The sequence below is a fragment of the Theropithecus gelada genome, chromosome 19 (assembly GCF_003255815.1).
Source record: "Theropithecus gelada isolate Dixy chromosome 19, Tgel_1.0, whole genome shotgun sequence".
Taxonomy (NCBI): Eukaryota; Metazoa; Chordata; class Mammalia; order Primates; family Cercopithecidae; genus Theropithecus; species Theropithecus gelada.
Genome location: NC_037687.1, coordinates 27,033,883 through 27,047,824, shown reverse-complemented (window position 1 = coordinate 27,047,824; position 13,942 = coordinate 27,033,883). Strand labels below are relative to the sequence as shown.

General features: G+C 54.3%; 2 protein-coding genes across 13 annotated transcripts in view; one reads left to right on the top strand and one right to left on the bottom strand.

The window, feature by feature from the left end:
* NUP62 (nucleoporin 62) overlaps positions 1 to 13,942 on the top strand; it is a 38,626-nt gene that overhangs the window by 11,172 nt on the left and 13,512 nt on the right. For 2 of the 10 annotated variants that reach the window (XM_025367383.1, XM_025367386.1), the window contains exon 1: positions 4,463 to 5,362. The exons of 1 other annotated variant lie outside the window; for it this stretch is intronic. The gene's annotated coding sequence lies outside the window, so the exon portion shown is untranslated. Of the gene's footprint in view, positions 1 to 4,462; positions 5,454 to 6,911; positions 7,010 to 13,942 lie in introns of those variants that run through there. 7 more of the 10 variants (XM_025367384.1, XM_025367385.1, XM_025367382.1 and 4 more) reach the window with 6 other exon arrangements.
* Positions 781 to 5,757, bottom strand: ATF5 (activating transcription factor 5). Of its 3 annotated transcripts, XM_025367393.1 has the most exons (4): positions 5,379 to 5,575; positions 4,912 to 5,075; positions 3,753 to 4,049; positions 781 to 2,300 (listed from the first exon to the last, which is right to left on the bottom strand). In XM_025367393.1, the coding sequence occupies exons 3-4, from the start codon at positions 3,928 to 3,930 to the stop codon at positions 1,624 to 1,626; spliced, it is 855 nt and encodes a 284-aa protein (XP_025223178.1). In that variant the 5' UTR covers positions 3,931 to 4,049; positions 4,912 to 5,075; positions 5,379 to 5,575; the 3' UTR covers positions 781 to 1,623. The 3 variants fall into 3 exon arrangements, with proteins under 3 accessions (XP_025223178.1, XP_025223176.1, XP_025223177.1); XM_025367391.1 differs by lacking the exon at positions 4,912 to 5,075 and having other exon boundaries at positions 5,379 to 5,757; XM_025367392.1 differs by lacking the exons at positions 4,912 to 5,075; positions 5,379 to 5,575 and adding an exon at positions 4,346 to 4,574.

Genomic DNA, 13,942 nt, shown 5'->3' with positions numbered 1-13,942 from the left:
TTTTTTTTTTTTTTTTTTTTTGAGACAGAGTTTCAATCTTGTTTCCCAAGCTGGAGTGCAATAGCACGATCTCGGCTCACTGCAGCCTCCGTCTCCCGGGCTCAAGAGAGTCTCCTACCTCAGCCTCACAAGTTGCCGTGATTACAGGCTGGCACCACCACGCCCAACTAATTTTGTATTTTTAGTAGAGATGGGGTTTCACCTTGTTGGTCAGGCAGGTCTTGAACTCCTGACTTCAGGTGATCCACCCACCTTGGCCTCCCAAAGTGCTGGGATTACAGGCGTAAGCCACAGCACCCGGCCATTTTTTTAAAATTATTTTTTGTAGAGATGAGTTCCGATTATGTTGCCCAGGCTGGTTTCCACCTCCTGGGCTCAAGCAATTCACCTGGCACAGCCTCTCAAAGTGCTGGGATTACAGGCGTGTGCCACTGCGCTCAGCCCCCCACTTTTTTTTTTTTTTTTTTTTTTTGAGACAGAGTTTCAATCTTGTTTTCCAGGCTGGAGTGCAATAGCACGATCTCGGCTCACTGCAGCCTCTGTCTCCCAGGCTCAAGAGAGTCTCCTACCTCAGCCTCACAAGTGGCCGTGATTACAGGCTCGCGCCACCACACCCAACTAATTTTGTATTTTTAGTAGAGATGGTGTTTCACCTTGTTGGTCAGGCAGGTCTTGAACTCCTGACCTCAGGTGATCTGCCCACCTCGGCCTCCCAAAGTGCTGGGATTACAAGGTCACCCTCTCCCCAGCTGCTTCTCTCACAAAGACAAGATGCACAGGCCAGAGGAAATGCTTCATTTTATTTTTGCTCATAACGTCCCAAAAAAATCAGTACTCCACCATCCCTCACCTAGACACAGCCCCTCTCCAACACCTTCACAAAACACTGATTTTCTCCCACAGCTAAAATGAACACCCAGTCACCAAGTACAGTCCTGCCCTGCCCCTCCTCCCATTGGCCTGCTCATCTTCCCGCTCCGTAAACCTGGCTGCCTTTAGGCTTCCTCCCTTAGCATAGTGTCCCAAGGTCACCTAGCCTGCTTTTTGCCTGTAGGATATGGGTCCACTTCTCAAAGCCTGCCCTGACTTACATCCTCATTTGCATAGTCCTTCAGCCCTATCCTGTAGCCACTCCACTCACCCCAGACAACCAGCTGCAAGAAACCAGGTTTGAAATTCAAGAGACCAGGTTTCCAAGTTCCCAGCTGCTTCCTGTATTCCCCGTGGGCCTCGGTGCCTTGGATGTTATGTGACGGGCACAGACATTGACTAAGGCCAAACATTTAATGATTTGGAGGAGAGAAGAGGGAAGAAAATCCAGAAATACACAAGAGAGGTGATAAAAGCAGAGAGAGGATAAAAGGATAAAATCAGAGAGGAGTTGGGTGGTTTTGTGGGGAAGAAGGGTTTTTTTTTAATAGAGACAGGGTCTTACTATGTTGCCCAGGCTGGTATTGACCTCCTAGTCTCAAACGATCTTCCTGCCTTGGCCTCCCAAAGTACTGGGATTACAAGCATAAGCCATTGTGCCCGGCCAAGAGAGGGGTATGGAATTAGGTGGAGGCAGGGGGATGATGGAGCCAGAGCTGAAGACCAGCCCCCAGAAGCCACACCCCCGTCCTTCTAGCAGCTACGGGTCCTCTGGCTCCGGGCCTTGTACACCTCGATGAGCAAGTCCTTGACGTACTGGATCTCGCGCTCCACAGACTCTGCCCGTTCCCTCAGCTCGCGATTCCGCGCCTCCAGCCCCTGGCACTCGCCCTCCAGGGCCTCACCCTCTGCCCGCTTCCGCTGGCGGTACCTCAGAGCCGCCGACTTGTTCTGGTCTCTCTTCTTTTGCTTGCGGTCCCCTCGGGTAGTGGCAGGATGTGGGTAGGGGGTCAGGCGAGAAGGTTGAGGTGGAAGAGGAGGAAGGGGCTGCTGTGGCACGGGCAGGGGCGGCATCCCCACCTCCCCCTGCCCAGCCTCATTGCGGCAGTAGATGGCCAGCAAGTCCAGAGTATCCAAGACAGGGGGCTGGGGGAGGTCAAAGGAGGGGAGGGGCAGGGGGAGGGAGGGGCCTGGTGGTGGTGGTGGTGGTGGTGGTGGTGGCGGTGGCGGGGAGGGTGGCGGGAGGAGCGGGGCATCTAGGAAGAAGTCTTCCATCTGTTCCAGCTCCTTCTTGAGGAGGGCGGCCATCGCTTCCAGGTCGGGTGGGGTTGGGGAAGGTTGGGGGAGGGTGCCTGGGGGGAAAGGGGGCTCCAGAGGGAGGAGAGCTGTGAAATCAACTCGCTCAGTCATCCAGTCAGAGAAGCCATCACCTGGGATGAAAGTGGGGAGGGACACAAAATCTCCTGAGTTGCTGGTCTTCTGCCTAGTTGGGTGCTCACTCACATCTCATTCAGGCGCATCTGTTCCATTCATTCAGTAAAACAACTAACCAGTGAATCATCAAACCAGTCAACAAACCAATAAACCAGTGAAGAAACCAATAAACCAGTCAACCAACCAACCAACCATCAACCATCTAACCACCCAGTCAACCAAGCAATCAACCAACTAACTAACCACTCAACCAACCAACCAACCGACAAATCAACCAACCAACCAACCCGTCAACCAATCAATCAAGGAATCAGCCAACCAACCAAATAAACCAGTCAACCAATCAATCAACCCATTAATCAACCAATGAACCAGTTGACCAAAAACCAACAAATTAGCCAATGAGAGAATCAGTCTTAACCTATAAGAGGGTCCAGGGGAAAAAAAAATTAAAAAATAAAAAAAGATATAAAAAAAGACAGAACCAGCCAACCAACCAGTGACTCAACCAACAGTCAATTAAGCATTTCTTCAACCATTCCAACATCTCCTTTACTGAGTACTCTGTATCTGTGGTGTCTGTATTTACTCTGTTCTTAAAAGGCAAACTAGATCACATTACACACATAGATACACCTTGTTTCATCTTTACGCATTAATTACTGAAAACCCACGATGTGCCAAGCATTTGGGATACAGTAATGAATAAAATGATTCCTGCCTCCTGAGGGCTTCTGCATATGCAGTTCCCTCCAACTAAAATGCTCTTCCCTTGGATGTTTTCCTGGCTCATTCCTTTCCTTTTTTTTTTTTTTTTTTTTATTTTAAGGGATAAGGTTTCACTCTGTTGCCCAGGCTGCAGTGCAGTGGCATCATCTTGGCTCACTGCAGCCTAGGCCTCCCAGGCTCAAGCGATCCTCCCACCTCAGGCTCCTAAGTAGCTGGGACTACAGGCATGCTCCACCATGCCTGGCTAATTTTTTTTTTTTTTCCCTATAGATATGAGGTCTTGCTATGTTGCCCAGGTCCTGAACTCCTGGACTAAAGCAATTCTCCCTCCTCAGCCTCCCACAGTGCTGGGATTACAGGCCACCATGCCTGGCTTCCTTCCCATCCTTTATGCCTCCGTCAACATGTTACCTACTTGCAGGTCTTCTGGCTACCCACTCTGAATTAGGTCCCCTTTGTCATTTTGTAGCTCAGCTGCTAAGTCTTTCTGACTTATTCCAATACACTCTCATTTAATTTGCCTCTGGTCTACTCTCCACAGTGTGAGCTGCTGGAGGGCACAGACCATGTTCTTCTTGTTCCCAGCTGTATCCTCAGCACCTAAAACAGTGCCTGGCACATTGTAGGCACTCAACATTTAATGAATACATGGATGAGTTCTTCCTCCCCCATCTTCCCCTGCCCTCCACTCCCCTGCTCCACCTTCCACCTGCCCTTACCTGCCAGGGGCTCTCCCCCCACTGGAAGCCCGCCCTCCAGGACTCCCCCAAGGACCTCATAGGGAGCCACGGGGGCAGGGGCAGGGGGGAGTTTCCCATAGTCTACGAGCCATCCCAGCCCGCTAGCTGGGAGCAGGGTCCTGTCCAGCTCCAGCCCCAGCGTGGCCAGGAGTGACATGGCTGTAGCACAGGTGCAGGGCACTGATGGCAACAGGAGCGGCTGCACCAGCAGCTGGGACGAGGCTCTGGAGGATGCTCAGCTGGACGAAGACAGGCACCAAGGCGAAAGTGGAAGACCTACACGTGTGAGACAAGAGTGGGTGGGGTCGTGGGGTCAGGAAAGCCTCATCCACCGGCAAAAATCATGGGGAAGCCAAGCCACACCCCCAGGCACGTCCACGGGGCTCCTCCTTCCCCCTTCCAACCACAGTTTATAACTAAGCCTCAGCCTCTCCGAATTCTAAATTTGCCCTTTCTTTACCCAAATCTGAGCCCCACCCACTCCCAAGGGAATTTCTTTAGGTCCTAAGGTAGGACCGATGCCCCACCCTTTCCCCCAATACAGAAACCTAAGGGTCTCCCAGGGGAATTACCTTAGGCCCCTCCCATCCACCTCAGAATATTCCGCTTCATGGAAAAACTCAATTCCAGGGACATTTTCTTCCAGCCACGCCCCTTGCCCTAAAATATTTCCTTTTGGCCCCACTGCCTTCCCAGCTTCCATCCCAAACCAGTGCCCAGGGGAACTGCCCCAGGCCCCAGCCCTTCAGCAATGTTATCCACTCAAATCCCACTCCTCGCTTTGCCACTGCCCCTCCAAGCCCCGCCCCTCATTGTTTATTTAGCTCCGCCCCTCTCCGATTCCCCAGAGGCCCCGCCTCTTTGTCCCATCGAAGCCCCACCCCTCAGCTAAAGGTTGGCTTAGCCCCGCCCCTTCTCACAATGGGCTCACGAAATCCCACCCATCGTGACGACAGTGGTTCTAGCCCCACCCACTTAGAGGGGCTGCCTCTAAGCCCCGCCTTCTCCCCTGTCAATCTAAGCCAGTCCCCGCCTCAGCAGGCGCCTGGTTTAAAAGGAAGAAGTTGGGCTGTGAGCCAGAGCAACGTGGAGCAGGGAGGGTGGAGGAGGGTAGAGGGGGCAGGCAGAGAACGGCTACCCGAACGCCAGCCGTCCACACGCGGCTATGCGCCAAGGGCCAAAGCGCATGCTACGTCTTCCGAGCTGTCCAATTGCTTTACACCTCCGCCTTCTTGGGAATCAGTGCGCATGTGCGGACACTCAGGGCCCGCCGCTCATTCATTATGGGGCACTGGTAGGCTACTGCGCAGGAACAACCAAGCACGCACAGAATCGTTTAGAAAAAGACCACACCCTCCCTTGGAGTGCGCAGGCGCAGCCACACGCCGGCTGACAAACATCGAGTCTCTAGAACTCTCCCACCCGGCTCCGGGCCCAGTGCGCATGCGCAGCCGCGCGCCTTCGGCCCACCGTACCTCTTCTGCGCCTGCGCGACCGTGATTCCCCGCTCGCAGCTCCCCTCCCCCCAGGACTCCCTAAAGAGGGCCACGAGCTGCGAAAGGGCGGGAAAGGCGGTTGGAGAGGGAGAGGTAAGCGGTTACTCACTCCATGGCTGCAGCAAGGAGAGGCGGCGGCGGCCTCGGCTGAAGAAAGAAGGTGGGAGCGGAGAGCGCAGGCGTGGTGAGCGCGGAGACGGGCTGGGGGCACAAAGGGGTCCAGGCTACAGAGCCATGGCCGGGGCTACGCAGGCGGAGGCGGAGAACGCTGTAGTTAGAAGAGACCGTGATCCGAGGACGGGGAATGAGGCGGCCCCGGGGACTGGGGACAGATATATTCCAGGTGGCGCAGCATGGCCCGCCCGGATCCTTCCGCGCCCCGCCCTCGCGGGGCCCCAACTGGGTGGCAGTCCCGTCCCCTCCTCCTGGGGATCAGGGGATCCGACCTCTTCCTTCCCACTCCTAGGGTCCAGGCCCCTCCTCCCTTTTGAGCCGGGGATCCAGCCCTCTCCTCGTAGCTCCGGGGTCTGGTTTCCTCCTAAACTCTGGTTTCTTTCTTTTTCTGCTTGTGAGGTCTGGGCCTGCTTCCTCCTGTGATTTTGTGGATCCAGCCTCATTCTCTTCCCGGAGACCTGCCCCATTTAATTTCTGTTTCCCTTTCCCTGCTTGCAGAATTTCCTGCCAGCCACACTTTTCATGTTTTCATCCCCCAACTGCTGACCCCGAGAAACCCTCGTGGGTTAGAGTCCAGCGTGAGTCACAGCACTCTCCCGAACACAGACCTACCAGGATGGCCTCGGGCAAATAGCTTAAGTTCTCTTGCTTCATTTCCCTATCCGTAAAATAAGAAAAATCAGCTCTCCTGGTGGGTTTATGAAACTCAAGACGGTGTCTGGCAAGCCTTATGCACAGAGTTCAACTCATACGTTCCTGTTCAATTTTTGTGGGTGTGTGTGTGAGATGAAGTCTCTCGGTCTCTGTCGCCCAGGCTGGAGTGCAGTGGCGCGATCTCAGCTCACTGCAAACTCCGCCGAATTCACACCATTCTTCTGCCTCAGCCTCCCGAGTAGCTAGGATTACAGGCGCCCGCCACCACGCCCGGCTAATTTTTTGTATTTTTAGTAGAGACGGGGTTTCACCTTGTTAGCCAGGATGGTCTCGATCTCCTGACTTCGTGATCGGCCCGCCTCGGCCTCCCAAAGTGCTGGGATTACAGACGTGAGCCACCGCGCCCGGCCTCAACATATTTTATTGGGGCCCAGTCTCACTTCTTCCTTCCCCCTTGCAAGAGCCGCAGACGTTGGACTGTCTAACTCTTGCTGTCGTTCTTCTGTCTCCCTCATTCCTCTGAAGTGTCTGTTTCCGGCCATCCTCATCTTCCGTTCCAAATGATGGGTGCCCAGGCCCCATCCCCTGGCAGGGATTCAGACATCGAGGCCCCAGCTGCGTCCTTTTCTCCATCCCTTGCCCTTGGCTTCCTTTCAAACAGTCCTTAGCTTCCACGGGATAGGAACTATCTCCCAACCCTGCCAAAAATGGAAGATTTCCGTTTCCCTTTAGTCAGAGGGTAGCCATCTTGCCCCTTCTCATGCACAGGGCCCTCCACCAGCCGAGGTGGATGTCGGTCTTTTCTCTCTTGCAGAAACCCACCTTGTCCCATCCACGTCGGGACATCCCAGCTGGAGTTCAACCTTCATCCCTTCTGTGGCAGTTAGGAGACTGAATCAAGGTCCAGAGAAGGTGGAGGAATCCTGGTATTGAGCGTTTTACACAAGCTTCTTTCTCCTCCCATGTTGCGGGCAGGAAGCCCTTCTTGGGATCTGACCACCTTCCCTTAGAGCACTTACTGTCCACTTTGCCAGCTTTTGAGCAGCTGCCCTATATTTCCTTGAGCCTGTAGGGGTTGTATTATCACTGAGACAGTATACAGTTGTTCCCTAATGTCCTTTCTGCTCCTTCTGGATGCCTTCAGGATGCCACATCATATTTAGGCAGCTAAGAGCGTAAACTGAGCTTGTCCCATCCGTGGGCCCGCATGTGGCCTAGAATAGCTTTGAATGCAGCCTAATACAAATTCGTAAACTTTCCTAAACCATACGAATTTTTTGCGAGTGTTTTTTTTTTTCCTTTTGAGCTCATCAACTATCATTAGTGTTATTTTATGTGTGGCCTAAGACAGTTCTTGCGATGTAGCCCCAGGAAGCCAAATTTTATACATCCTTGGCATAGACTCTGGAGCCAGATTTATGAGTTCAAAACCTGACTGCACCCCTCTTATTAGCTGTGTGACCCTAGCCATTTCCCTTCCCGGTGTCTCGGTTTCCCCTGTGGTACAAGGTGGTGTTAAGAGTACCTGCCTCTGGGCCAGGCACGGTGGCTTACGCCTGTAATCCCACCACCCTGGGAGGCTGAAGTGGGCAGATTGCTTGAGCTCAGGAGTTCGAGACCAGCCTGGGCAACATGGTGAAACCCCGTCTCTACCGAAAATACAAAAAAATAGCTGGGTGTGGTGGTTTGTGCCTGTGGTCCCAGCTACTTGTGAGGCTAAGGCAGGAGGATCACTTGAACCCTGGGGTGGGGCGGAGGTTGCAGTAAGCGGAGATTGTGCCACCACACTCCAGCCTGGGTGACAGAGTGAGACCCTGTCTCAAAAAAAAAAAAAAAACTGCTTACCTCATAGGGCTGATTAAATGAGTTAATCCACGTCGAGCAGTTAGACTAGTGCCTGGGACACAGTAGGTGCTGCATAAAAGTGGTTATTGTTACTGCTATAATTAAGGTGGATGTGTTCTCATTCCATTGCTGTGCAGTAAGTCCAACTTCCTTCCATTTCTCAGTATAGGTTTTTGAGCAAAAGCAGATGGAATTAAGGGCAGACTGTTGGACAGACTGCCAGTGGTAAGGACGCAGAGACGTGCCCTACCCCAGCCCCCCACCAGCAGAATCTTCTCCTAAGAAGACCTTCTAGATTATACTTGGGAACTGGGTTTGGTTTGGTTTGGTTTTGAGACAGAGTCTTGCTCTGTCACTCAGGCTGGAGTACAGTGGTATGATCTCGGCTCATTACAACCTCCGCTTTCTGGATTCAAGCAATTCTCCTGCTTTAGCCTCCCGAGTAGCTGGGATTACAGGCGCCCGTCACCCCGCCCGGCTAATTTTTGTATTTTTAGTAGAGACGGGGTTTTGCCAGTTTGGCCAAGCTGGTCTTGAACTCCTGACTTCAGGTGACCCCCTCCCCTTTCTCGGCCTCCCAAAGTGCTGGCATTTACAGGCGTGAGCCACCACACCCGGCCTTAAGCAAGACCTACCTGGTTTTTTTGAGGTTTTGTTTGTTTGTTTTGAGACAGAATCTCGCTTTGTTGCCCAGGCTGGAGTGCACTGGCACCATCTCAGCTCACTGCAACCACCGCCTCCCAGGTTCAAGCCATTCTCCTGCCTCAGGCTTCCAAGTAGCTGGGACTACAGGTGCGCACCACCACGTCCGGCTAATTTTTGTATTTTTCGTAGAGACGGGGTTTCCCCATGTTGGTCAGGCCGGTCTTGAACTTCTGACCTCGTGATCTGCCCGCCTCAGCCTCCCAAAGTGCTGGGATTACAGGCATGAGCCACTGCGCCCAGCCTAAATAAAATTTTTTATTTTGGAATAATTTTAGATTGACTCGACAGAAAAGTTGCAAAGATAACAGGGAGAATTTCTGTATGCCTCTCACTTGGTTTATCCCATTAACATCTTACATTACTTTGCTGCATTTGTCACAACCAAGGCAACATCAGTATGTTACCATTGACCAGATGCCATTCTTGACGCTGACCACACTTGATTCTGATTTTGGTAGTTGTTCCCTAATGTCCTTTCTGCTCCTTCTGGATGCCTTCAGGATGCCACGTCATATTTAGGCATCACGGCTCCGCAGCCTTCTCAGGCTTGTGACTGGCTTTAGACTTTCCTTGTCCTTCGTGACCCTGACCATTTGGAAAAATGCTGGTTGGGTATTTTATGGAATGTGCTTCCATTTGGTTTTGTCTCATACTTAGACTGGTATTGCAGGATATTGAGAGGATGGCCAGGTAGGATACTTTATTTTTATTTTTTTAAGTAGAGATGGGGGCGGGGTCTCACTCTGTTGCCCAGGCTGGTCTTGAATTCCTGGTTCCTGAGCTCAAGCGATCCTCCTGCCTCACTCTTCCAAAGTGTTAGGATTACAAGCCTGAGCCACTGTGCCTGGGATTTTTTGTTTGTTTTTGTTTTGTTGTGGGTTTTTTTTTAGGGTTTTTTTGGTTTTTTGAGACAGAGTTTCACTCTTGTTGCCCAGGCTGGAGTGCAATGGTGCCATCTTGGCTCACCGCAACCTCTGCCTCCTGGGTTCAAGAGATTTTCCTGCCTCAGCCTCCCGAGTAGCTAGGATTACAGGCATGCATCACCACACATGGCTAATTTTGTATTTTTAGTAGAGAGGGGGTTTCTCCATGTTGGTCAAGCTGGCCTCAAACTCCCGACCTCAGATGATTTGCCCGCCTCGGCCTCCCAAAGTGCTGGGATTACAGGCGTGAACCACCGCGCATGGCCCAGCCTGGGTAATTTTTAATAACTTGGTCAGTAGGAGAATTGCATTGCTGGCTACGTGCAGTTTATGCTGGCTGCAGAGGTGCCTGGGCAGGGACTCTGCTTCCCCTCCCCACCCCTGCCCCCATCTCAACCCTTTTGCTGTCTCTCTAGCTATTGGGTCCCACCCACTTCAGCCCAGCCAGACTAAGCAGCTGGACTCAGGCTGAGTGGGTGCCAGTTGGCACCCTGAACTCTCCAGCCCCTCCCAGCCTGTTCTAGTTCACAGTGGGTCATCAGTGGTTGCCTGCGACCCTCCTCCCTAGACCTTCGAACCCTGAGTCCCCCCATGTGCACATTGCTGACCCAGGCTTATGGCTCCTTCAGGACTCATGTCCTGGCCTCCCCCAGCCTGGAGCTCCCCTTCAACTCCTGAGCTGGGGCTTCAAGCAAGGGTGGGGCTGCTGGGGACTCTTTTTCGGTGCGGAGGGGCCAGGCTTGGGGAGTGAGGCGGTGGTTGCAGGCAGATTGCATCAGCCCTGGCTGTTTGACGGGGAGGGGGAGTTGGGGGATTCTCTGGGGACCCCAGCACACCTGGCAACCGCTCCTGGTTAGCAGAGCCTTGGATAAGGGAGAACTCCAGCACAGCATGAGTAGGGGGGGGCATGGAGAGGGAGGGAGATCAGCCACCCTTGTAGGACCCTGAGAATCTGGGACTCGGTGCCAAGAAGGGCCCTCAGGTCACAGAGGCTTGTTAGCGGGAGACAAGACTGAGGTCCCGAGAGGTAAGGGAGGTTGTGAAAATCACGCTGCCAGTTAGATGGGACCTCAGCCTCCACCATGCTGCACAGCTTCCAGGGCCCCAGGGCCCATGGTGTAGCCTCTGGGAGGCCTCCAAGCCCCGACCCTCACCTCAGGCCTGCTGCTGCTCACGACTGCCAAATGCTATTGATTCCCGCCTGCACCATGCCATCACCCTGCTATTGCCGCAACCCCTCAGTGCTTTCCCAATCAGAGTGGCCCTGGCATGATGGAAAAGGCTCCGAGTTTTGCATCAGACAGACCTGGGTTCTGGTCCTGAGCCCAGCACTCAGTTGTAGACTGGAGTGCAGACAGGGCCCTCGTCTGCCTGAGCCTCGGCTGCCTTCTGCAATGTGGGTCAGAGCATGGGCCCTGGCGCCACCCTGCTGGGTTCACACCCCAACTCCACCAGTTCTGTGACCCTCAGCAAGTGGCAGCCTCTCTGTGACTCAGTTTCCCCTCCATAAAATGGGGATGAGATGGTCCATTGCAGCCGGTGGTTTTGAGGATTAAATGTGTACATGTGCGTAAAATACCTAGAGTGGGGCCTAGCATACGGGAAGTGCCCTGTGAGCAACAGTTTCTGCTCTGGTCCGGTGCCGGAGCGCTGTGGAGATGATGTCGGTGAAACCAGCGCCTGCTGGAGCCCAGGTCTCTGCATGATTCTCCTCTGTTCCCGCCACGCCTGCTTCTGCTTTCAGATCTGCCTTGCACAGATGTCTGCCTACGTGACTGCTCCCCCGAACACTTCGAGGGCAAAGTCAGGGCCCTCCTCATTCCCAGAATCGTTCCCCACAACCCCCCGCCCTGTGTTGCTATTTCTGTAGGCATCAATACATTTTCTAATGAGTTGCTCAGCACAGAGGCCAACGAATGTGATACTGAGGTCCCTGAGAGGAGCCAGGGAGGGTAACTGGGTCACGCAGGCCAGGGGTGCCGGGGTTGAAGGTGGGCGTCCTGGCAAACAAGGACAGGTAGGCCAAGGCCAGCTCAGTTGGGGAGAGGATGACGTGGGGGCTGGGAGACAGCACAGGCTGCCACGTGGCCCAGTCCTCCAGAGCCCCTTCCCTCCCTTGCGCCACTCTTGTCCCTTCAGCAGAAGCAGTCACAGCTCTTACGCAAAAAAAAAGGACACAGCAAACTGATAACAGCTGACACCAGTGTCCTAGAGCCCAGGATGCCGTCACTTACCGCTTAGTGGCCTCGGACAAGACACTGCACTCCCAACCTGTGATCACCTCATCAGTAAAACGGGCACAATTGTAGAACTACCTCGGGGCAGTGTGGAGGGGCAGGGGGTTGACAGGGGAAGAGGCCTGGACCGGTGAACTGCTGACCACCTCGGGTGCGTGTCAGGCCCAGAGGGAGGGGTGGCCCCCAGAAGCTCCTGGGCCCCTGAAAGGCACCGGGGCCGCAGCAACACTGGCAGCGCTCGCTGCTGGTGCTGAGCTGCTGGTTTCACAGGAGAAGCTAGAAATCCAGATTTTTTTTTTCTGTGACATCCAAGTTTTAAAGGTAGGCAAGTAATTCAGAAAAACCTGGAAAACCCCAGCAAACCACAAGTGTGGACAGGACTCAGGCCGCTGGCCCTCTGTGACTTCCCCTCCCCACAGCTGTCATCCTCTCTGCCCGTAGCAGAGGGCAAAAGGAAACCCAGCCCTCATTCTAAGAGTCTCCGAGGACTGGGGCTAGACCCCTCTGTGCTGGACTTTAGAAGCAGTGAGACAGAGCAGGGCCTCGTTCCAACACAGCCCTGTCCCATGTGAAGTAGAGGAGGACAGTGTTTCTGGGGAGCAGAGGAGGCGGTCTAGAGAATCCTTCCTGAGGGTCAGGATGCCTGCTGAAAGCGGGGCTAGTGTCTTACTCTCTTTCTAGCCGGCCGTCCACGCCCCCAGCCAGAGGCCAGCAGGAGCACATTACTCATTGCCGCAGGAAGACTGTCCCCCACAGGGACCCGCAGGGCACCTCAATAAGGAGGCGTTTGGACTAACTTTAGGAGTTGGGCTGTCAGGGACAAGCCCATGATGTGGATCTATTTGACCTAGAGCCCGGAGAAGCAAAGGGAGCCAGTGCCGGGGTTAGTTGAGAAACAGCCAGCAGCTCTGAGCCAGGGGGTGTTTGGTTGTTTCTGTGGTTTGGACATGGTGTTGTCTGTGTTGAGGCGTGATTCAGGAGTGGGCTTGTCTTGGTCCCTCGTGGTCGTGGTGGCCTGGCCTGGGGTTGGTGTTCTGGAAAGTTTGTCCAGCAAGAGAGCACAGGGCCCTGCTGTTGGGGCTGCTTTCTCGCAGCAAATGCGCTCATCCTGCCAAGATGGAAGGCTGAGCCGCCACCGCTGCGTCCAGAGGAGCCTGCTCCTGCATTCGGTTGGCCCAGGACGTGTGGTTCCTACAGGGTCACTGGGGCACAGAGGAGAGTACCTGGGCTTGAGCCCAGCCAGCACTCATAGGATGGATGGTCATGGTAGGAGCTGCAGCGAGAGAGGCGGAGGCGGGGAGCCACAGTGGGAGGGCCTCACGAGACCCCCTAGGTGCCCCCTCAATGGGCACGGGCGTACCCCCCATGGAGAGTTTTGAGGTCAGTGGCCATCAGAGCGCCAGGCCTTCGCCCAGTTTGATACAGACTCCTTTGCCCTCTTCCTGACCTACCACAGAGCAGGAATGGATGGGGGTTGGTGAGCAGCGGACGCCCCTCTCTTCCCTGCAGGAGCCTCAGGCCCTCATCTGCAGCTGGGGCGGGCGGATCATCCTGAATTGGATTTGAGAGTGAAGCCCAGGCTGGTCTGGAAGGTCATGGAGATGGCCCAGAAAGTCTCTGGAGAATGGGAAGGGGGACTGGATGAGTCAGGGGATGGTGGTGGTGGTGGCTGCAGTGGGGAGCGAGGCTCGGTGTGGTTAGGAGCTCAGCTGTGGGGCCAGACGCCTGGGCCAGCCCTTACTGGCTATGGGACTTGATGCAGGTGATTTCAGTCCTCTCACCTTTTTCAGTTTGCTCATTTATAAGTGGGAACCATGATAGTTTCCCCTCACCACATTGCCGGGGAAAGTTGAGTGAGTGAGAAATGCCACGAAATATGGGTATGGAGATGGCCGCTGAGACGGGAAGGTTCTGTATTTTGTTCCAGTTCTGAAAATGAAAGCCACCCTGCCCCCATCCTCTGGCTGCCTTCACCTGGTTCCCAGAGAAACCTCCATAGCAACCGTCTCCACCACAGCCCGGCCTGGGCCCTTCCCTCCTTCCCCCACCAACAGCTGTCCCCGGGGAAGCTGATGTTGACAAGAGGAGGGGCTGCGGAGGGGGCACAGGTGTGCGGTGTGCGCCGTTCCTCCCCC